At 44.6% G+C, this 23,031-nt stretch overlaps 1 protein-coding gene across 1 annotated transcript in view; it reads right to left on the bottom strand.

Annotated features, from left to right (window-relative positions):
• Nucleotides 1-23,031, bottom strand: part of LOC140458939 (hemicentin-1-like) — a 77,115-nt gene that overhangs the window by 43,179 nt on the left and 10,905 nt on the right. Inside the window, exon 5 of the mRNA XM_072553672.1 lies at nucleotides 2,906-2,987. Coding sequence (XP_072409773.1) covers nucleotides 2,906-2,987 — 82 coding nt within the window. The remainder of the gene's footprint in view (nucleotides 1-2,905; nucleotides 2,988-23,031) is intronic.

Here is a 23,031-nt window from a genome sequence, read left to right as displayed (position 1 = left end):
GAGGGGGTGTAGGGTCTGGAGGGGGTTACAGAGATAGGGAGGGGGTGTAGGGGCTGGAGGGAGTTACAGAGATAGGGAGGGGGTGTAGTGGCTGGAGGGGGTGACAGAGATAGGGAGAGGGTGTAGGGGCTGGAGGGGATTACAGAGATAGGGAGGGGGTGTATGGGGTTACAGAGATAGAGAGGGGGTGTAGGGGCTGAAGGGGCTTACGGAGATAGGGAGGGGGTGTAGGGGCTGGAAGGGGTAACGGAGATAGGGAGGGGGTGTAGGGTCTGGAGGGGGTTACAGAGATAGGGAGTGGGTGTAGGGGCTGTAGGAGGTTAGAGATAGGAAGGGGTGTAGGGGCTGGAGAGGGTTACAGAGATAGGGAGGGGGTGTAGGGGCTGGAGGGGGTTACAGAGATAGGGAGGGGGTGTAGGGGCTGAAGGGGATTACAGAGATAGGGAGGGGATGTAGGGGCTGGAGGAGATTGCAGAGATAGGTCGGGGGTGTAGGGGCTGGAGAGGGTTACAGAGATAGGGAGGGGGTGTAGGGGATGGAGGATCGTACACAGATAGGGAGGGGGTGTAGGGGCTGGAGGGGTTAGAGATAGGGAGGGGGTGTAGGGGCTGGACGGTGTTACAGAGATAGCGAGGGGGTGTAGGTTCTGGAGGAGGTTACAGAGATATGGAGGGTATGTAGGGGCAGGCAAGGTTACAGAGATTGGGAAGGGGTGTAGTGACTGGAGGGGGTTACAGAGAAAGGGAGCGGGTGTAGGGGCTGGAGAAGATTATGGGAATAGGGAGGGGGTGTAGGGGCTGGAAGGGGTTACAGAGATAGGGAGGGGGTGTAGGTTCTGGAGGAGGTTACAGAGATATGGAGGGTATGTAGGGGCAGGCAAGGTTACAGAGATAGGGAAGGGGTGTAGTGGCTGGAGGGGGTTACAGAGAAAGGGAGCGGGTGTAGGGGCTGGAGAAGATTATAGGAATAGGGAGGGGGTGTAGGGGCTGGAAGGGGTTACAGAGATAGGGAGGGGGAGTAGTGGCTTGAGGATGTTACAGGGATAAGGAGGGGATGTAGAGGCAGGAGGAGGTTACAGAGACTGGATGGAGGGTGGAGGGGGATGAGGAGGAGTGGGTGGAGAGCATCAAATTCCTCAGAGTGACGATAACCAACAATGTGTCCTGGACCACCCCATGTAGATGCGACGATGAAGAGGCACATCAATGCGTCTTCTTTGACAGGAGGTGAAGGAAATTCAGCATTAGGCCCCTCACCTACCTTTCCAGATGCACCAAGAAGAGCATTCTATCTGCATACATCACGTCTTGGAACAGCAACCGCTCTGCCCAGGCCTGTAAATAACTACAGAGGGTTGTGAACACAGCCTGGACCATCACACAAGCTGATCATCTGTCCATTGTCTCCATGTACACCTCTCCTTGCCTCAGAGAGACAGCCAACATCATCAGAGAGCCCTCCCCACCCTGGTTCTAATCTCTTCCAACCCTTCCATCAGGCAGGAGATACAAAACCTTCCACACAGATACCGACAGGTTCAAGTTCAGCTTCTTCCCTGATGTTAGACTTCTGAGTGGACCTCTCAAATTTCAAACCTAATGTTCATCTTGCTTTTTGTACAAATTCTGCGCAGCTGTATTCCCCACTCTGTACAATCACACGATGGTCTTTGCACACTGTGATGTTTATGTACTGCGTGGAAAACCTTTCACTGTACTGATGTGCATGAGACAATAATAAATCAAAACCTCAAAACAAGAGGATTTGTAAATTAATGTCGGGGTGCCTGCAATCTCCTCCCTTCGCCTCCCACAGCAGTCTGAGGTACGTGTGATCTGGGCCAAAGGAACTGATCCATTTTCGAGGCAATTAAACCGTCGATACCTCCTCCATCTCAATGCTAATTCATTAAAATATATGAGAGTCTCCCTCCCTGAGTCCCAGATTTACCTTGTCCCTCTCTACAGTGAATACAGATACAAAGTACTCATTTTGAACCTCAGCTGTGTCTTCTGGCTCCACACACACAGTTTGCCTGTTTGGTCCCTAATGGGGCCTGCTCCTTCTCTGACCCCGAATATACTTATAAAACACCTTTGGGTTTTCCTTCATAGTACTCACCATTACTTTGACCTTTTCCCTGGTTGTTCTCCTAATTCCCATTTTCAGTAACCCCCTGTATTTTCTCCGCTGAGGTATCCAGTGTTTTGAGCACTCAGTGTCTGTCAAAAGGGTTTTTTTCCCGTATCCAATCCTGTGCATCCACTGACATTCAGGGTTCTCTCAGCCTATTGGTCCTGTCCTTCACCTTTTTGGGAACATGTCAGCCCTGCACTCTCTCTTCTCTCTGTCGGTTATCTCACACCCTTATTGAGGTTTCTAGCACAGTGAGAATGAACAGGAAGTGCGATGCTGACCAGTCTGTCGATTCTCTGAGCTGCTGTACTTTCTTTGTAGGAAATTCTAACTAAACCAGTAAAAAACATAAGTTTCAGTAAATTGTAACTGAACTTGCAGTGTCAGAATAAACATTATTCCCCAGTATTTATTCCAGTTCATCCTCATGACTGAATCCTCATTCACTGAATTCCATTGGTCAACAAAACTTCAGCTTTATGATAATCACCACTGCTTTCCCATCTATCTGTCACCACTCTCCACTCCCTCCCTCTGTAACCTCCTCTCGATCTGCAATGTACACTGTGGGATCTCTGTGTTACTCCACGACTGTTGTCAGGATGGGAGCCAGTGTATATCAGTGAGCACAGGGTGATGGGTGACCAGGACTAGGTATGAGTGTGTACACTGCCTCACTGCTGCACTGGTTCCCAAACACACCTCGATAAGAACAACCTTTTACAAAGACTATTAACCATGAGCGTGTCCGAGCTGATGATGTCATTACCTTGGAGAAGTAACAGCAGGATGTAAAATTTCTTGATCAGTGTCTGCTCCCAGATATTTCATCAGCCTCACCCTCTCAAGCTCTGAAAGACAAAGGAGTTAATGAGACCTCACCTCTTGTCAGCAGCTCTCGAGAGATCAGAACTGCTTTTAGACCATGTCCTTGTAGACTACTTTGATTCTCTGTGGGATGATAGGTGCTCCTCAGAGTCAGGAGGCTTCAAGAAGGTAAAACAATAAAATGTTTGAAATTTTATAGCAGCTTTCACCTCTTCAGGATGTCCCAAAGCTCCTGTCTCGGCATTACCCACGTTCCTTGATCGAGAAAGATATCCTGTATAACAGACTTGAGCCCTACAGTGAGATCTTCCTAACAACCGAAATTGTTCATTGGAATATATCTTCACAACATCCCAACATCAGCAAGACTTTAGTTCCCCTGAACCTGTCCAACTGCTCGCCTGGGGAGGGTGGAATGGCCACTTCCTGTAGTGTTCCCCTTGAGTTTTTAATCAGAACTGTTTTCTGTCACAGTGAGTGAAAGCAGGAAGTTGGTTCAAAGTGAGAAAGCAGCAATTAGCCCCGGATTACAAACAAACTGTTAACCCTTTGTGTTTCCTGATATTGTCTCTCTGTAGACCTGGACAGCATTAAACATGGCGGGCTGGGGGCGGGGTGGGGGGAGAGGTGGTGAATGGAGCTTCTCCTGTTCCTCTCTCACAGACCTGAGAGGCTGAATGGGCCTCCTCCTGTCCCTGTGCTAAAGGCTTCTGGGGCTGGATGGACCTTATACTGGTCCAATGTAACGAGCTAAAGGGGCTGAGTGGTCTTGTTTGTGTCTAATAGGAACCGAGAGCCTGAAGTGGAATTGTCCTGTTTGTGAGTAACAGGCCCAGAGCTCAATAATAAATAGCAATTTATTGAAGGCGTCGATCACTGGAATCTGTGTGTGTCACATCACATCATCAAAGATATTGGTTGTGGAAGTGAATTGCAATAGCCTCATTACTTACTAATGACCTTCCTGACTGCTTGCCTGGGGAGGTACTGCCAGGACCCTCTGCTTGGACTGAATGAACTCCTCCTTTATTGCTACCCCCTGCCTATTTAATGACATACAGTAAACCGCTTCCGGATAAATACCTAAACCCTCGCATTAGAGGGACTTTCTCAGTGGCAGTTGCAGTGGGAGGAGCGACAGCAAGGACCAGAGACCCGTCAGGAAATTTGGAGTAAAGTTTATTAACTCACCTCGTGAATAGGCAGAGCACACACTGAGCAGGAGTGGACACAGGACTTATGGGTAAGTGAGGCCTTATGTTTGGGTGGTTGCTTTACCCACAACACTACCCGAGTTGTATCTCCCACCTGTCCTCTGCCTCGAACTGAGTGCCAGATTGATAAGGTGACTCGTTTTTTCCTCTTTTTAGTTTTTCAGTCGGATCGTTTGGAATTTGGAATGTTGGGAATGGTGGTTAGAGCAGTTGAAGGTTCCTCATGCAGAATGTGGGAGGGAAGGGTCACCACTAGTGTCTCTGCTGACTGCATCTGTGGGAAGTGCACCCAACTCCAGTTCCTCGAAAACTGCGGTAGGGAACTGGAGCTGGAGCTGGACAAACTTCGGATCATTTGGGAGGCAGAGGGGGTTATTGTAAGGAGTTATAGGGAGGTAGTCACACCTCAGGTAAAAGAAGAAGGTCGATGAGTTACCGTCAGGGGACTGAAAGAGAACTGGCAGGAAGTGCAGGAATCTCCTGTGGCCGATCACCTCAACAACAAGGAGACCATTTTTGGCACTGTTAAGGGAAACAACTTACCAGGGGTAAGCAATGGGGCACAGGTCTCTGACTCAGATTCTGTCCCTGTTGCTCAGAATGGAAGGCAGAAGAGGAGCAGAGCATTAGTCATTGGAGACTCCATAGTTGGGGGGATAGAGAGGAGATTCATTGGGAATGAGACAGACTCATGGTTGGTGTGTTGCCTCCCAGGTACCAGGGTGCGAGATGTCTCTGATCGTGTTTTCAGGATCCTTGAGGGGGTGGGGGAGCAGCCCCAAGTCATGGTTTACATAGGCACTAATAACATAGGTGGGAAGAGAGATGTGGATTTAAGGCAGAAAGTCAGGGGGCTAGAATGGAAACTTAGAGCTAGGATAAACAAAGTTATTATCCTTAGTTTGTTACACGTGCCACGTGCTAGCGAGGTGAGGAATAGGGAGAGGGAGGAATTGAACATGTGACTACAGGGATGGTGCAGGAGGGAGGGTTTTGGATTCTTGGATAATTGGGTCTCTTTCTGGTGTAGGTGGGACCTCTGTAAACACGATGGTCTTCTCTTGAACCAGAGGCATACTGATATCCTTGGGGAGGAGGGGGAGAGGGGAAGGAGATTTGCTCATGCAGTTTGGGTGTCTTTAAACTAATTCCGCACTGGAATGGGAAAGTAAATTACAATTTGAGGATAGAGGAGGTTGAGAATAAGGAGGTCTGAAATAAGGTTTCAGAGTCACAAGCAAAAAACGTTGGTTTTAAGTGTGTCTATTTTCAATGTCAGAAGCATTGGAATAAGGTGGGTGAGCTTGCAGCATGGGTCGGAACCTGGGATTTCAATGTTGTGGCTATTTCGGAGACATGGATAGAGCAGGGATAGGAATGGTTGTTGCAGTTTCGGTAAGAACAGAGAAGATGGTAAAAGAGGTGGGGGTGTGGCATTGTTAGTCAAGGTCAGTGTTACGGTTGCAGAAAGGACTTTGAAGGACTCGTCAACTGAGGTAGTGTGGGCTGAGGTTAGGAACAGGAAAGGAGAGGTCACCCTGTTGGGAACTTTCTATAGGCCTCTGAAAAGTTCCAGAGATTTAGAGGATAGGATAGCAAAGATGATCCTTGATAGGAGTGAGAGTGACAGGGAGTTGTAATGAGAGACTTCACCTTCCCAAAAATTGAATGGGAATACTATAGTTCAAGAACTTTAGATGGGTCAGTTTTTGTCCAATGTGTACAGGAGTGTATTCTGACACAGTATGTAGACAGGCAAGAGCTACAGCTGGGGAAATGCAATTACGATGCAGTTAGACAAGACTTAGGATGCATAGGATGGAGAAGGAAACTGCAGGGCATGGGCACAATCGAAATGTGGAGCTTATTCAAGGAACAGCTAATGTGTGTCCTTGATAAGTATGTGCCTGTCAGACAGGGAGGAAGTTCTCAAGCGCAGGAGCTATGGTTTACAAAGGAAGTTGAATCTCTTGTCAAGAGGAAGAAGAAGACTTATGTTAGGATGAATTGTGAAGGCTCAGTTAGGGTGATTGAGAGTTCCAAGTTAGCAAGGAAAGACCTAAAGAAAGAGCTATGATCAGCAAGGAGGGGATGTGAGAATTTGTTGGCGGATAAGATCAGGGAAAACCCTAACTCTTTCTATAGGTATAAAAGGGATTAAAGAATGATAAGAGTAAGATTAGAGCCAATCAGGGACAGCAGTGGGAAGTTGTGCTTGGAGTCAGAGGAGATAGAGGAAGTGAAAAATTAATATTTTTTGTCAGTATTCACACTGGAAAAAGACAATGTGGTCGAGGAGAATACTGAGAAACAGGCTACTAGACTAGATGAGATTTCGCTTCACAAGGGGGAGGTGCTAGCAACTCTGTAAAATGTGAAAATAGATAAATCCCCTGGGCCAGATGGGATTCTCTGGGAAGCTAGGGAGGAGATTGCGGAGCCTTTGGCTTTGATCTTTATGTTGTCATTGTCTACAGTAATAGCACCAGAAGACTGAAGGACAGCGAATGTTGCTCCCTTGTTCAAGAAGGGGAGTAGAGACAACCCTGGTAATTACAGACCAGTGAGCCTTATTTCAATTGTGAGTAAAATGTTGGAAAAGATTACAAGAGATAAGATTTATAATCATTTCGATAGGTATAAGTTGATAATGGATAGTCAGCATGGTTTTGTGAAGGGTAGGTCGTGCCTCACAAACCTTATTGAGTTCTTTGAGAAGGATGGATGAGGCTAAAGCCATTGATATGGTGTGTATGAATTTCAGTAAGGTGTTTAATGAGGTTTCCCCCATGGTAGGCTACCGCACAAAATACAGAGGTATGGGATTGAGGGCAATTTAGTTGTTTGGATCAGAAATTGACTAGCTGAAAGAAGACAGAGAGTGGTAGTTGATGGGAAATGTTCATCCTGGAGTTCAGTTACAAGTTGGGTACTGCAAGGATCTGTTTTGTTCCACTCTTGTTTGTCATTTTGATAACCGACATGGATGAAGGCATAGAAGGATGGGTGAGTAACTTTGTGGACGACACTAAGGTTGGTACAGTTGTGCATAGTGCCAGAATATTTTGGAGGTCACAGAGGGATATAGATAAGCTGCAGAACTGGGCTGAGAGGTGACAAATGCAGTTTAATGCAGGAAAGTGTGAGGTGATTCACTTTGCAAGGAGTAACAGGAATGCAGAGAACCAGACCAATGATAAGATCCTTTGTATTGTGGTGAGCAGAGAGATCTTAGCGTCCACATACACAGATCCCTCAAAGTTGCCACTGAGGTTGATTGGGATGTTAAAAGGCATTAGGTGTGTTAGCTTTTATTGGTAGAAGGATCGAGTTTTGGAACCATGAGGTCATGCTGCAGCTATACAAAACTCTCGTGCAGCCGCACTTGGAGTATTGTGTGCAGTTCAGGTCACCACATTATCAGAAGGATGTGGAAACGTTTGGAAAGGGTTCAGTGGAGATTTACTAGGATGTTGACTGGCATGGAGGTAAAAACAATGACTGCAGATGCTGAAAACTAAATACTGGATTAGTGGTGCTGGAAGAGCACAGCAGTTCAGGCAGCATCCAACGAGCAGCGAAATCGATGTTTCGGGCAAAAGCCCTTCATCAGGAATAAAGGCAGTGAGCCGGAAGCGTGGAGAGATAAGCTAGAGGAGGGTGGGGGTGGGGAGAGAGTAGCATAGAGTACAATGGGTGAGTGGGGGAGGAGATGAAGGTGATAGGTCAAGGAGGAGAGGGTGGAGTGGATAGGTGGAAAAGAAGATAGGCAGGTCGGACAAGTCAAGGAGACAGTTACTGAGCTGGAAGTTTGAAACTAGGATGAGGTGGGGGAAGGGGAAATGAGGAAGCTGTTGAAGTCCACATTGATGCCCTGGGGTTGAAGTGTTCCGAGGCGGAAGATGAGCTGTTCTTCCTCCAGGCGTCTGGTGGTGAGGGAGCGGCGGTGAAGGAGGCCCAGGACCTCCATGTCCTCGGCAGAGTGGGAGGGGGAGTTGAAATGTTGGGCCACGGGGCGGTGTGGTTGATTGGTGCGGGTGTCTCGGAGATGTTCCCTAAAGCGCTCTGCTAGGAGGCGCCCAGTCTCCCCAATGTAGAGGAGACCACATCGGGAGCAACGGATACAATAAATGATATTAGTGGATGTGCAGGTGAAACTTTGATGGATGTGGAAGGTTCCTTTAGGGCCTTGGATAGAGGTGAGGGAGGAGGTGTGGGCACAGGTTTTACAGTTCCTGCGGTGGCAGGGGCAAGTGCCAGAATGGGAGGGTGGGTCGTAAGGGGGTGTGGACCTGACCAGGTAGTCACGGAGGGAACGGTGTTTGCGGAAGGCGGAAAGGGGTGGGAGGGAAATATATCCCTGGTGGTGGGGTCTTTTTGGAGGTGGCGGAAATGTCGGCAGATGATTTGGTTTATGCGAAGGTTTGTAGGGTGGAAGGTGAGCACCAGGGGCGTTCTGTCCTTGTTACGGTTGGAGGGGTGGGGTCTGAGGGCGGAGGTGCGGGATGTGGACGAGATGCATTGGAGGGCATCTTTAACCACGTGGGAAGGGAAATTGCGGTCTCTAAAGAAGGAGGCCATCTGGTGTGTTCTATGGTGGAACTGGTCCTCCTGGGAGCAGATACGGCGGAGGCGGAGAAATTGGGAATACGGGATGGCATTTTTGCAAGAGATAGGGTGGGAAGAGGTGTAATCCAGGTAGCTATGGGAGTCAGTGGATTTGTAAAAAATGTCAGTGTCAAGTCGGTCGTCACTAATGGAGATGGAGAGATCCAGGAAGGGGAGCGAGGTGTCAGAGATGGTCCAGGTAAATTTAAGGTCAGGGTGGAATGTGTTGGTGAAGAAGGTCTTATGAGGAGAGGCTGAGGGACTTGAGGCTGTTTTTGTTGCAGACATATCAGATAATCAGAAGGTTAGATTGAGTGGACAGTGAAGCCTTTTTCCTCAGATGTTGGTGGCTCGCATAAAGGGGCATATCTTCAAATTGAGGGGTGATAGATATAGGACAGATGTCAAAGATAGTTTCTTTACTCAGAGAGTAGGTGGGGCATGGAACAGTCGTAGACCCGTCAACATTACGGGCATTTAAATGGTCATTGGATAGTCATCTGGGTGAGAATGGAATAGTGTAGGTTAGCTGGGCTTCATCGAGGCACAACATCGAGGGCTGAAGGGTCTGTACTTCACTGTAATATTTAAAACAGTTCATTCAAGCACTTTTTGTTAAATTGCAAACAAAAGAAAGAGGAACTTAACTACTTAACTACTCTCACGAATTACTTAACTACTCTACTGGAAAACTGAACAGAATAACCGATTATTTTACTCTTAAACAGTTACTGTTCCAATATAGTAACATCTCATAAACACACCCTTGCCAAAAGGTATATTCAGAAAACAGAAATGTCTCACACACAACTCCAGCAGCCCTAGAGGTAAAACAAATCCAGAGAAACTTCAGAGACAGCGTGTAGCAGCTGAGAGAGATCTATTGCTTTCTAACCCTACTACCACAGTCTATTTTAGTGCATTTTTCTCCATCACCACCAAATGCCTCCTTCTTGCTTTACGAAAGTCACAACAATGCATTGGTGTTATGATGTTGAAGGCATGTACTGGACCATTAAGAGAGAGTGAATGCTATTCTGAACTGAGAGATGACAAGCACATAGATAGCAGTCTGAAATGGATACCTGAGTAGTTTGCTGTTTTGATAATAATTCAGATTTAACCAACGGTGAAACTTGAAAGGGTTCAGAAAAGATTTACAAGGATGCTGCCAAGGTTGAGTGGTTTGAGCAACAGGGTGAGGCTGAATAGGCTGGGGTCGTTGCCCCTGGAGTGTCAGAGGCTGAGGGGTGACCTTATAGAGGTTTATAAAATCATGAGGGGCATGGATAGGGTAAATAGACAAGGTCTTTTCCCTGGCATGGGGGAGTCCAGAACAAGAGTGCACAGGTTTAGGGTGAGAGGGGAAAGATATAAAAGTGACCTTATGGGCAATGCTTTCATGCAGAAGGTGCTGCATGTATGGAATGAGCTGCCAGAGGCTGGGACAATTACAGCATTTAAGAGCCTTCTGGAAATGTTTAGAGGGATATGGGAAAAGTGCTGGCCAATGTGGCTAGATCAGGTTAATGTTACTGTTCAGCATGGATGAGTTGGATTGAAGTGTCTGTTTCTGTGTTGTACATCTCTATGACTGTAACCAGTTTAAATTATGGCCCTGGAAACTAAAACTTAATCGAGTTTGAATTTAATGTTTTGCCAACATCAAACCAATGAAATGATCTGACGTTGTGAATATAAAAATCTAAAATTTTTGAATATTGCGGATAGAGCAACTGCCATCAACACAGATCTAAGTAATTAAGAAACACTCTCTGCCAAAGGTACTTATTCATATGAAACATACTCACAGTAAAAAGAAAGAAGACAACCTGGGGAGATCTTCATCTGGAAAAGACAGACACCGAAGATGACAGCCGCTGTGTGGTTGTGAAATTAAGTTGATGTATTCCAACAAATGTTTTATTGGAACAGCATGTTGTTATCGAGTTGGAGGCAAGTAACGAGCAGGAAAGAGAAGGGGGGTCTTAGAATTATGAATAATTGTTGTTTAATGTTCACTTTTCAAGTTAAAAAACTAAATGGATTTTTTTTAACATAGTGCAATTTGGGAGTTCTCTGTCACTCATTACAGATTACAAGGCGAGGTGTGCTTTTCTGGGTTTTTGGTTGAACTGACAGAGCGGTTCACCATTGCTTCATAACAATTGACACCTCTTCATTCTGCCGGGTGGAAAACTTTCAAATTGAATAGCTGCAATTATAAGCTCCATCGAAACAGTCTCAACTTTTTCTCCTTAAATGTTTCTAAGAACCTTAAAAGGATGTGGTCAGTATGTACTAATATCTCACACACATTACTAACAATATAAGTGTTGAAATATTGTAACTCCAATACGAAGCTCAAGGTTTCCTTCTTCATCGTGGAACAGTTCCGTTGATGATTATTCAATTTTCTGGAAAAATACCCAATATCCATCTTCTCGTCATCTTCTTGCAAGAGTATAGCACCAATACCTTGAATGGCTTTGCTTGATGAGGTGTGGCTAGCACTGGGACAGCTTTCAGGCTGGCAAATACCTTCTGATGGTTTGCTGTCCACTGATAGGTCAGTCAGTGGAGGAAACACACTGCTAAACCTGGGGATGAAATTCCAATAAAAAACACTCAAACCCAGGAATTATAGCACTGCCCTCTTTGCTGCTGGGATGTAAGACTCCCAAATAACTTCTGTTTTCACATCCTGTGCGCCATCTGTCCGTGTCCACTGACATGGCCCAAGAATGCAAGTTGGCCTTTTACAAACTCACCCTGAGCCAGGTTTATCACCAAGCCCGCCTCTGAAAGTGAATCAAACTATTCCAATAAATGCTGCAAATGTTCCTTCCATGTGTGCCTAAAAATCACCAGCTCGTCGATATCTAGCACACAATTGGGTAATCCAGAAATGACTTTATTAATTTGTCTTTGAAATGTGGCTGGTGGATTTTCAGACCAAATGGCATGACTTCAAACTGATATAGCTCATTCTGTGTTACAGAAACTGAAACTGTCTCCACTCATAAAGGTACCTGCCATGTAACTGAGTAGGTCCAACTTAGAAGACTATGTTCTGTGTCCCAACTTCTCAATACAGTCTTCAAAATGTGGAATAGGTTATGACTTTGCAATAAGCTACACATAATCGTTGGGTACCATCTGGTTTTGGCACCATTACTATGAGTGAGCTCCAGTTACTGATGTTGTCTTTCAACGTGCATTCAATTTTTATTTGAACATGTGCCAACTTCAGAGGACAAGTCAATAAGGATGTTGCTTAATTGGAACAGCATTTTCTGGATTGGAATCATGCATAATTTAATTAGTGCTTCCTAGCTATGTCTCTCCATGTGATTGGAATAACTCTTTAAGGCCACTTTGAATTTCCTCTGAAAGATAACTCAATAATTTATCCCAATTTTTGAGAACTTCTTCACGGTCTAATTTGAGGAATGCCCAATTCAGAACAATCTGATCTGAGTTCTGCAAACATTCACCTTATTCAATTTCCTTTCAATTTGATCAGGTCCAGTAATACTTGCCTGTAAACGTTCCCTTATCGTTGGAAATAACGTTACCACTTTATCTCCACTAGCAACATGGCAATTTTTTGATTTCTTGTATACTTCCTCTATCATTATATTCTGAGCTACTTTCAAATGTTGTCGAGCCAACTCACTTGCTCTCTACACTAAAATCTGACACACAGTCGAATTGTATGGTCTCAAAACTCTGACTCATCAATTTTCAATTAATTCATTTCAGTGGACTTCTCAACTTCAGCCCAAAACAAATTCAAATGAACTGAATTTGATAGATTCATTTGGTGCAACCAAATTGCAAAAAAGTACAAATGGAATTCCTTTATCCCAATTCTCTGGATAGTCTTGATGATAAGCCTTCAACATGGTCTTTAAAGTTTCATGCCACCATTCTAATGCTCCTTTTCATTCTGGATGGTATCGAGTGGTTTTGATTTGTTTTATTCCCAAGCTCCTTTATTGGTCAGAACACTGAATATGGGAGTTGGGAGGTCATGTTGTGGCTGTACAGGACATTGGTCAGGCCACTTTTGGAATATAGCATGGAAGAAGGATTTTGTGAAACTTGAAAGGGTTCAGAAAAGATTTACAAGGATGTTGACAGGGCTGGGGGATTTGAGCTACAGGGAGAGGCTGAATAGACTGAGGTTGTTTTCCTTGGAGTGTCAGATGCTGAGGGGTGACATTATAGAGGTTTATAAAATCATGAAGGACATGGATAGGATAAATAGACAAGGTCTTTTCCCTGAAATGGGAGAGTCCAGAACTAGAGGGCATTGGCTTAGGGTGAGAGGGGAAAGATATAAAAGGAGCCTAAAGAGCAACTTTTTCATGCAGAGGGTGGTGCATGTATGGAACGAGCTGCTGGAGGAAGTCATGGAGGCTGGTAAAATTGTAGCTTTTAAAAGGCATTTGGTGGGGTATATGAACAGGAAGTGTTTAGAGGGATATGGGCCAAGTGCTGGCAAATATGACTAGATTAGGTTAGGATATCTGGTCAGAATGGACGATTTGGACTGAAGAATCTGTTTCTGTGCTGTACATCTCTATGATTTTATCCATAACATCCTTGAATGCTTTGGATGTAAATGTGACCCTGATTATATCTCAGTGGGTAGTACATATCTCGTAAAGAATTTGAGTAACTCTTCCACAATCCTTTAACTGTGATACTGCGTAATGGAATTACATCTGATAAATCTAGTAAACTCATTCATTATGGTGAATAAACACTGACGCCCATTTTATGTTTAAAGTTGGGGTCCTATGGAACCAATATAAAAGGTTCCTCAAACATGGGAATGGGCATCAAGGGTGCTGGTTTTATAACTGTTTGAGGTTTTCCTGGCACCCATGACATGCTTGGCAAAACTGATTACATCCTTATGCGGTCTAGGCCAACAAAAATGTTTCTGTATTTTGGCTTGTGATGTCCTAACTCCCATGTGACTTCCTCCTGGTAATTCATGTGCTACCCACAACACCTCCTTTCTTTCACCCACTGGTAATACAATCTGATGGACTTCTGTCCACTTCCCTTCTGCCTGAATATGCGATGGTCTCCATTTCCTCATCAAGAAGTCATTGTTATGGTACTAACATTCTGGGATACACACAGATTCTCCTTCTACATATGTATTTTGATACAGCTGCTTTAGTTTTTCATCTTCCTGTTGTAATTCATTTACTTTCTCTGAACTAAAGATATCCACTTCATCTTCCACCTGTTCCTGTTTGTTCTCAACCATTGGATCAGACACAGGCTTTGATAATTGAACCTCAACTTCCTTGTCTTCATGTTTTGATTTCTCCTCCTGATTCCACCTGTTGTTTTGTGACTGTCTTACCATACAGTCAGGAAAAATCCCAGGATATCCTTCCCGGTATACCTCAGTTGCCTGATATTCCACCGGCTTTTCAACTGCTGTAGGCATCACTCTCACCTGTGATCCAGCTGTATCATGACCAAGGATAAATTGCATTCCTGGAACTGAGAATTTCTCGATTACTCCTACCACCACTTTGCCACTTTTTCCTGGACTTTCCAATCTCACTTCACACCATGAAACACTGCATTTCTCATCATGAATTCCACGTATAATTACTTTTCCTGGCAATATGCCTTGTGAACACATATCTCCTCATCTCTCCCTATCAAAAATTGACTTCCTCCCATATCACCGAAAATGTTAATTTTTTTACCTGCTCCTGCTGCCATACATGAGTCAACCTTACCCTCACAAGTAAATAATTTACAAAGAGATCTGGCATTCTCTTCTCAACCAACCTCTGATTGGATTGTGCATTCTTTCACAGCTTTTTTTTTTAGCTTCCACTGCACTTTCCTTTCCCACAATAACAATATTCACTGGTTTATCCTGTTTTCCCACACCTGTCTTCTCAAAGTGCTTCTCCTATACCAGCAGTATTGTGACTTGATGTGGCGCCTACTTTATTACAGTGAAAACACTGGAGCATTTTTACTCCTCTTTCCCCTATCATGGGGTTCCTTTTCACCCTCTGGTAAACTACCTTTACGATCTTCAATGAGATCTCCTTTCCCTTACCACTTGAGGATTTCTCTTTTTCCCCAATTACTATCCTTCACAGATTGAGATTGATGTCGGAAGTCAAATTTTGATTTATGAATCAATTCATAATGACCTGGCATTTCAGCTGTTAATCTAACAGTTTTAAATCTCTGCTTTTCCACGTCAGTTCTCAGGGCTTCAGGAAGTGATTCTTTGAACTCCTCCAAAATAATCATCCCTCTCAGAGCATCATATGTTTGATATATTTTCAATGCTTTTCTCCCTCTATCAAAATTACGGGGTTTGATCCTTTCGAACTCAATGTATGTTTGACCAGGATCCCTCTCCTGAAACGCTTATGTCAGCTTCTGGTCTTTGTTCATATGCATTGAAGGTGGCATTTTTCACCTCATTACCCTCACCAGGTACCTCCTGTGTTAGCAATGCAAATACTTCACTGGCTCCACATACCAACTTTGTTTAAATCAACAATACCCACATGGTCACTGGCCATTTCATATATTTCGCTATTTTCTCAAATGGAATGAAAAAGGCTTCTCGATCCATCTTGTTGAACGTTGGTGATGCTTGAACATATTTAAACAGATCCCACCAGGCCTTTAACTCAGATGGGATTGCTCTCCGTCACCGCCCTCATCATTATTCCGACTTTCACCTCGACCTCCTACATTTTAACTTGACTTTGGGCTTTCAGTTCCAACCTCTGAAGTTCAAGTCTTACCTCTTTCTCCGATTCTTCTCTCTCTCCTTCAGTCTATCTTCTCTGTCTCTCTCCCACGCACTTTCTTCTACTAGGGATTTCCTCTCTATTTCTTTTTCCGCTGTTTTTAATCATAATTCAAGCTGTCTCATTTCATTCTCTCTTCATTTTTGTTCTGTCAATGCTATCTTTCCTTTTCTTTTGCCTCTAACCCACACTGCTTCATTTGCAATTACATTTTAGCTATTTCCAAAGATTCTGATGGCATTCCTGGCAATTGTAAATGCTGCGTGATTGCCACACATATCTCCCCTTTCCTCACAGACACAGCCAACCCCAACTCCAGCTGGTTTGCCAATTCCAAATGGTTTTCCTTGCTCACTTTTTGTAAAACTTTCAAAGCAACTTTCTCCACCCCTAAGAAACTCTTCGTGACTGAAAGAGCCATTATTAAAACAAGGTCCATCCTGTTTAAATTAATCAAATTGAACACCCCAAAAAAAGACATAAACACTTACCATTCGCTATCTTTGAGTACAATAATCCTGAACTCAAAGTGGAATTAGAGATTTTGATCCAAATAAGAGTCCCCAGTCTGCTATGGACCAGAGTAAACCCCCACAAAAAATCCAGAACACAGCCTAACCCTCACTTTTTCTTCTTGTAAAGGTACATGCAAGGCTTTGTGTTCCGGACACAGTTTGATCCGTCAAACGACCAGATTTGAAGCAAAACACACTTTATTCATACACTATAGTTAAAAGACAATAAATGGAAAAGGCAATTAGAATAACTTTATTCAAAACTAAACAGAATAAGAAATTATTTTGCTACTAAAGAGTAACTGTTGTAATATCGTAACATCCCATAAACACACCGTTAGCAAAAGGGAAGTTCAGAAAAACAGATTGTCGACATGCAATTCCAGCAGCAGGAAGAAAAAACATCAAGAGGGCATTCAGTGAGTGAATGGAGCTGGGAGAGACATCCTCCAGCTTCCACACTCTGTTGAGACCTCAGCAATAACTGTTGAAAGTTAAAACTAAAATCCTCGTTCTGTGGGAGTTTGATCACACCCATTCAGGCTGCTTCAATTCTTCCATCTTTGAAAATACCTAAGCTGTTTTGTAGGTTTTCAATGGACAACAAACCTCTGCCTTAAAACCTTTCTTCAAAACAAAGACAGGACAAAATACATCTCTTAAAGCCATAACTTAATCACAAAGTGATAGGGAGGGAGTATGAGACTTTGTTAGAGGGTTATTCCTTTAAGACCACTATCCAATTGGAGTGTCAGGATTGAGGGTGTGTCCTTTGTCAGAGGGAGTGATGTCATTACTCATGGGAGCACACTGATGAGCTTGATCTTAAAACATTTTTAAGCTCAGTATAAAAATTCCTTTGAAACCCATGTCTCAGAAATTTCAGGGACAGGTCATTCTGCTATAATGTGTGCTTTGTTAATGTAAGTTCACTGCAACATAATTGATGAATTGGTGACACTGTTTCTAAAGCACAAACATTTAAAATGTGTGTTGGCTGTAACGCAATTACATCACCAACACATTAAGCACTGTTTCCAAAGTGCGATTTATCAAAATGCAGGGTTGCACAATAATGCAACTGTTGTGATACAGAAGAATTACCTGTTCTCCATGACATTATTTCCTCCTGCATCTGAGATGCAGATTACAACGCCACCACAGGCAGGAGGCTGTAACTACAATGTGACATGTTTACATTGGAAAGTTGGCCCAGAAATTCAAACAATGTGGGGAAGATGAGAACAGGTGAGGCAATCTTGAGTCAACAATTTTGAATCAAGATGAAGTTGAATTGATATTTATCTACAGATCACCTGATTATTTTATTCCACTTTGTTAATAAAGGTAAAGTTGTTCATTACTAACAAGCTTGTTGCAATTTCTCACTTTTTGCCCAAGATGCAACATTCAGAAAGCATGTTCAGGTCTGAGTGGAGTCACACTTCTGTTCAGAGCTATTCGGCCATGTTGGCAGCACTCCATCTTGGGTAAGACAGGGTCACACAACAGCACTGGGGGAGCAGAAAGGATGAGGAAAAGGAGAAGCTTTTGTTTGGGGTTTCTGTCCATGCACTAAGAAGCACACACACTGAAGTTTAATTGTACTCCATTTGCTGAAGAATTCTGCTGGTAAATTGCTGTTTGTCCTGACGTACAGAACAAGAGCTTTATAGATCGAGCTGCCAAGGACAAAGGCAAGGAAGTTACGCTGAGTTTATAAAGCTCTGCTTAGTTTACATCATTGTGTCCAGTTCTGGTCAGTGCACTTCAGGAAGGATGTGAGAGTCTGAGAGGACATGGAAGAGATTTCCCTGAACAGCTCCAATGAGCAGGGATTTCAGTGACAGGGTTCATTTGGGGAAGCTGGGGCTGTTTCTCTCAGAGCGACGGTGACTGGGGGTGAATCTGACTGATGAGGATGAGATGGGGCCAGGTTTAGATCAGGGAGACAAAGGAAAGCTATTCCATTTGCTGATGATACAAGGACAAGGGGAGACATATTGAAGATTCAGGGTGGGATAGACAGAGCAGGGATTGTGAGGAAGGACTGCTATACACTGTGAGTGATAATAATCTGGATCTCACTGTCTACAAGGTGGGATGGAAAGGAAGATGCTCACTGATTTCAAACAGAATTTGGATGAATATTTTTTAGATTAGATTAGATTAGATTACTTACAGCGTGGAAACAGGCCCTTCGGCCCAACAAGTCCACACCGCCCCGCCGAAGCGTAACCCACCCATATCCCTACATCTACATTTACATTTACCCCTTACCTAACACTATGGGCAATTTAGCATGGCCAATTCACCTGGCCTGCACATCTTTGGACTGTGGGAGGAAACCGGAGCACCCGGAGGAAACCCACGCAGACACGGGGAGAACGTGCAAACTACACACAGTCAGTCGCCTGAGGCGGGAATTGAACCCGGGTCTCAGGCGCTGTGAGGCAGCAGTGCTAACCACTGTGCCACCGTGCCGCCCAACCACTGTGCCACCGTGCCGCCCATTTGTGGGAAATAAACTCTCAGAACAATGAGGAGTGAGTCGGGAAATGGCACTGACTGGATTACTGTACAGAGACAGCTGGTATAGTTCAATGGACTGAATGGCTACCTGAGATCTCTATTGATCTCAGACGATCCGAACCAGTTCCCTTAACTGGACTCAGTACAACCTAACCCAACATCCCATGGGATTCGATTACACTGATAAAGCTTGAAACAGCCTTTCAGCTTCCTTTAACTGTTTGCCCCTCACAGACACAAACACCAGCAACAGTCAGAACAACAGCTACAATGAATATCCCAGCTCGTATTCCCAGGATCAGGACCACATGCAGACTCTCTCCTCTGCTATCTAGAAAACACAGAGAAAGAATTAATCACTTCCTGTCCATGTTCAATCTCTCTCAAGCTCCACTTCATTACAAATGTGGCAGTGATGCAGTGAGAATGTCACTGGGTGAGCAATTCAGAATCCAAAGCTAATGGTTCTGGGAACATTGGTTCACATTACATTGTTACAGATGGTGAAATTTAAATGTAATTAAAGATCTGTAATTAAAACATTTGCCTAATTGAGACCGTGTAACTATTGCTGATTGTTGTAAAAACCCAGCTAGTTCACTTATGGCCTTCCCTTATGAGAATCTACTGAAATTTTACCCGGCCTACCCTACATGTGATTCCAGACCCACAGCAATTTGACTGTCTCTGAACTGCCTTCCAAACCAGAAAAACTGGGATGAAATATAAAATATGTCTTTCTGAGCAATTAATGGTTTCTCAGAGACACCAAAGTGTCCGAGATCTTTTCACTGTGAACTTGCTGCAAGTGCCATTCTGACCTTCCACTTTAGTGGGGAGACGATGGTCTAGTGTTAATATCTCTACAGGAATCATCCAGAAAGCGCGGTGCTGTCTGGAGATTGCAGATTGGATCCATTATAGCTGATCGTGGAATGTGAATTCATTTAAAAATCTGGAATTCACAGTCCAATGATAGCCATAAAATCATTGAAGATCGTCAGCAAAACCCATCTGGTTCACTGATGTCTGTCAGGGAAGGGCAGTGCTGACATTATCAGGTCTGACTTACAGGAATGAATCTAGTGAATGAATCAAATCAAAGTGTGGGATATTGGAGACAGTGCAGGTTTGTCCTGTTTAATTCCCTGTCAAATGTTTCTCTCTATTTTGCACACAGGGTTGTGTTGTTGTGAATTGTTGGAGAGAAATCTGGAAACGCTGTTCACAGAGTGTGAAATCTATCTTGGTCTCGTGTAAATCAGCCATGATCTCAACAGACCACTGCACAAAATTTCAGATTCCATTAAATAAACAGCTCCAGACATTACCCAGAGACTGGAGGGAACTATGACAAGTGAGCATGTGAGAACCCTCCCTCTCTTTGTCACCTCAACCCATTCAACAACTGCCACAATCTCTAAACTCAACCAGCCCCTCACCCAACATCACCTCTGTGACATGCCACAGCCCATTCACTCATCATTTCCTCTGTAACCTCCTCCTTCTACTACATAACTCTGTAGCCTCCTCTATCCCCTCCAACCCCCTCCTTATCTCTGTCACCACCTCCTTCCATACATCCCTCCCTATGTCTGTAACATGCTCCAAATGCTACACACTACACTATATGTGTAAACCCGTTCGCCCGCCAAACCCCCTCCCTCTCTCTGTAACCTCCTCCAGACTCTACACCCTCTTCTTATTTCTGTAATCTCCTCCAGAACCTACACCCCCTTCTTATTTCTGTAACCTCCTCCAGACCCTACACCCCCTTCTTATTCCTGTAACCTCCTCCAGCCCCTACATCCCCTCCCTATATCTGTAAATCCCTCCAGTCCCTAGACCTCCTCCCTATCTCTGTAACCAACTCCAGCCCCTACACCCCTTCCCTATCTCTGTAAACCCCTCCAGCCCCTATGCCCCCTCCCTATCTCTGTAACCCCCTCCCGCCCCTACACCCTCTACCTATATCTGTAATCCCGTCCAGCCCCTACACCCCCCTCCCTATCTCTGTAACCCCCTCCCACTCCTACACCCCCTCCCTATAACTGTAATCCCCTCCAGCCCTTACACCCCCTTCCCCCATCTCTGTAGCCTCCTCCAGCCCCTACACTCCCTCCCTATCTCTGTAATCCCCTCCAGTCCCTACACCTCCTCCCTATCTCTGGAACCCCCTCCAACCCCTACACCCCCTCGCTGTCTCTGTAACGTCCTCCCACTGCACATACCTTCCTGTTTTGTGTAACCTCCTCCAGCCCCTACAATTGTCACTATCTCTGTAAGGTCTGCCAGCCCTTACACCTCTATCTCTGTTACCTCCTCCAGCCCAATGCTTTGTCAGAGCAGCAGTCGGAGAGGAGCAGAAAGGTTGGAGTCTTCACTCTGTCCAGAGGCAAGTCTCCTGAGGTGACCTCACAATTTAACAATCAGCTCAGGGAAAGAGGATTGGTTGTCTAGGAACCACTTTTCGAGGCTCAGAGTAAAACCTGTCGGGAGACAGAATGTAAAGTCCTTATCCTTGTGCCTTGTCATTCTTTAGGAATAGAGAAAGCACAAGAAATCTGATTTGTTGAGTAATGGGTAAGGTTGGGTAGTTTCTTCCTAGTTTATTGTTTGTACTTGCTAAGGAGAACTCGGCACTGCGGAATGCTCCTCCTACTAGAATGTGTGAAATCAAAGACACTTCCAGTCTCCTTGGTGACCATGTATTCAAGAAGTATAGTCAGCTGCAGCTCCTGATTTGGCACAAGGAGCAGATGCAGCTGCAGATGGAGTCATGATGGAGCATCCATGATGCTGAAGACATTGTGGATAGCACATATACTGAGCTGTTACACCATACGTAAGAGCTACACAGGCAGAAAGTTCTGGGGCAACCACCAGGAAGACTGTGGTCAGGTCATGCACAAGTCCCCTGTGGCTATTCCCTCACAAACAGATACCGCGTGCTGGATACGGTTGTTGGGGGTGGCCTATCAGGGGAAAGTTTGCAGTGTCGCAACTGGCTCTGCAGCATAGTGCAGGAAGTAAAAGGCTGGCTGGTCTTCAGTGACAGAGGACCCGTTTGTAAGAGGAACTGACAGGCAGTTCTGTGGTGCAGAAAATGGGGGGATACTAAATGAGTATTTTGCATCAGCATATACTGTGGAAAAGGATATGGAAGACATAGACTGTCGGGAATTGATGGTGACATCTTGCAAAATGTCCAGATTACAGAAAAGGAAGTGGTGGATGTCTTGAAATGCATAAAAGTGGATAAATCCACAGGACCTGATCAGGTGTACCCCAGAACTCTGTGGGAAGCTGGAGAAGTGATTGCTGGGCCTCTTGCTGAGATATTTGTATCATCGATAGTCACAGGTGAGGTGCTGGAAGACTGGAAGTTGGCTAACGTGGTGCTACTGATTAAGAAGGGCGGTAAAGACAAGCCAGGGAACTATAAACTGGTGAGCTTGACGTCAGTGGCGGGCAAGTTGTTGGAGGGAATCCTGAGGGACAGGATGTACGTGTATTTGGAAAGGCAAGGACTGATTAGGGAGAGTCAGCATGGACTTGTGCGTGGGAAATCATGTCTCACAAACTTGACTGAGTTTTTTGAAGAAGTAACAAAGAAGATTGATGAGGACAGAACATAAATGTGATCTATATGGACTACAGTAAGGCATTTGACAAGGTTCCCCATGGGAGACTGGTTAGCAAGTTTAGATCTCGTGGAATAAAGGGAAAACTAGTCATTTGGATACAGAACTGGCTCAAATGTAGAAGACATGGTGGTGGAGGGTTGTTTTTCAGACTGGAGGCCTGTGACCAGTGGAGTGCCACAAGGATCGGTGCTTTTTGTCCTCAACTTTTTGTCATTTACATAAATGATTTGGATGTGAGCATAAGAGGTACAGTTAGTATGTTTGCAGACGACACCAAAATTGGAGGTGTGTTGGACAGTGAAGAGGGTTACCTCAGATTACAACAGGATCTGGACCAGATGGGCCAATGGGCTGAGAAGTGGCAGATGGAGTTTAATTCAGATAAATGCGAGGTGCTGCATTTTGGGAAAGCAAATCTTAGCAGGACTTTTATACTTAATGGTAAGGGCCGAGGGAGTGTTGCTGAACAAAGAGACCTTGGAGTGCAGGTTCATAGCTCCTTGAAAGTGGAGTCGCAGGTAGATAGGATAGTGAAGAAGGCATTTGGTCTGCTTTCTTTTATCGGTCAAAATGTATTGAGTACAGGAGTTGGCATGACATATTGCGGCTGTACAGGACATTGGTTAGGCTGCTGTTGGAATATTGGGTGCAATTCTGGTCTCCTTCCTATCGGAAAGATGTTGAGAAACTCAAAAGGGTTCAGAAAAGATTTACAAGGATGTTGGTAGGA

The sequence above is a fragment of the Chiloscyllium punctatum genome, chromosome 34, assembly GCF_047496795.1.
Source record: "Chiloscyllium punctatum isolate Juve2018m chromosome 34, sChiPun1.3, whole genome shotgun sequence".
In the NCBI taxonomy this organism is placed as follows: Eukaryota; Metazoa; Chordata; class Chondrichthyes; order Orectolobiformes; family Hemiscylliidae; genus Chiloscyllium; species Chiloscyllium punctatum.
This window is presented reverse-complemented; position numbering and strand designations above follow the sequence as displayed.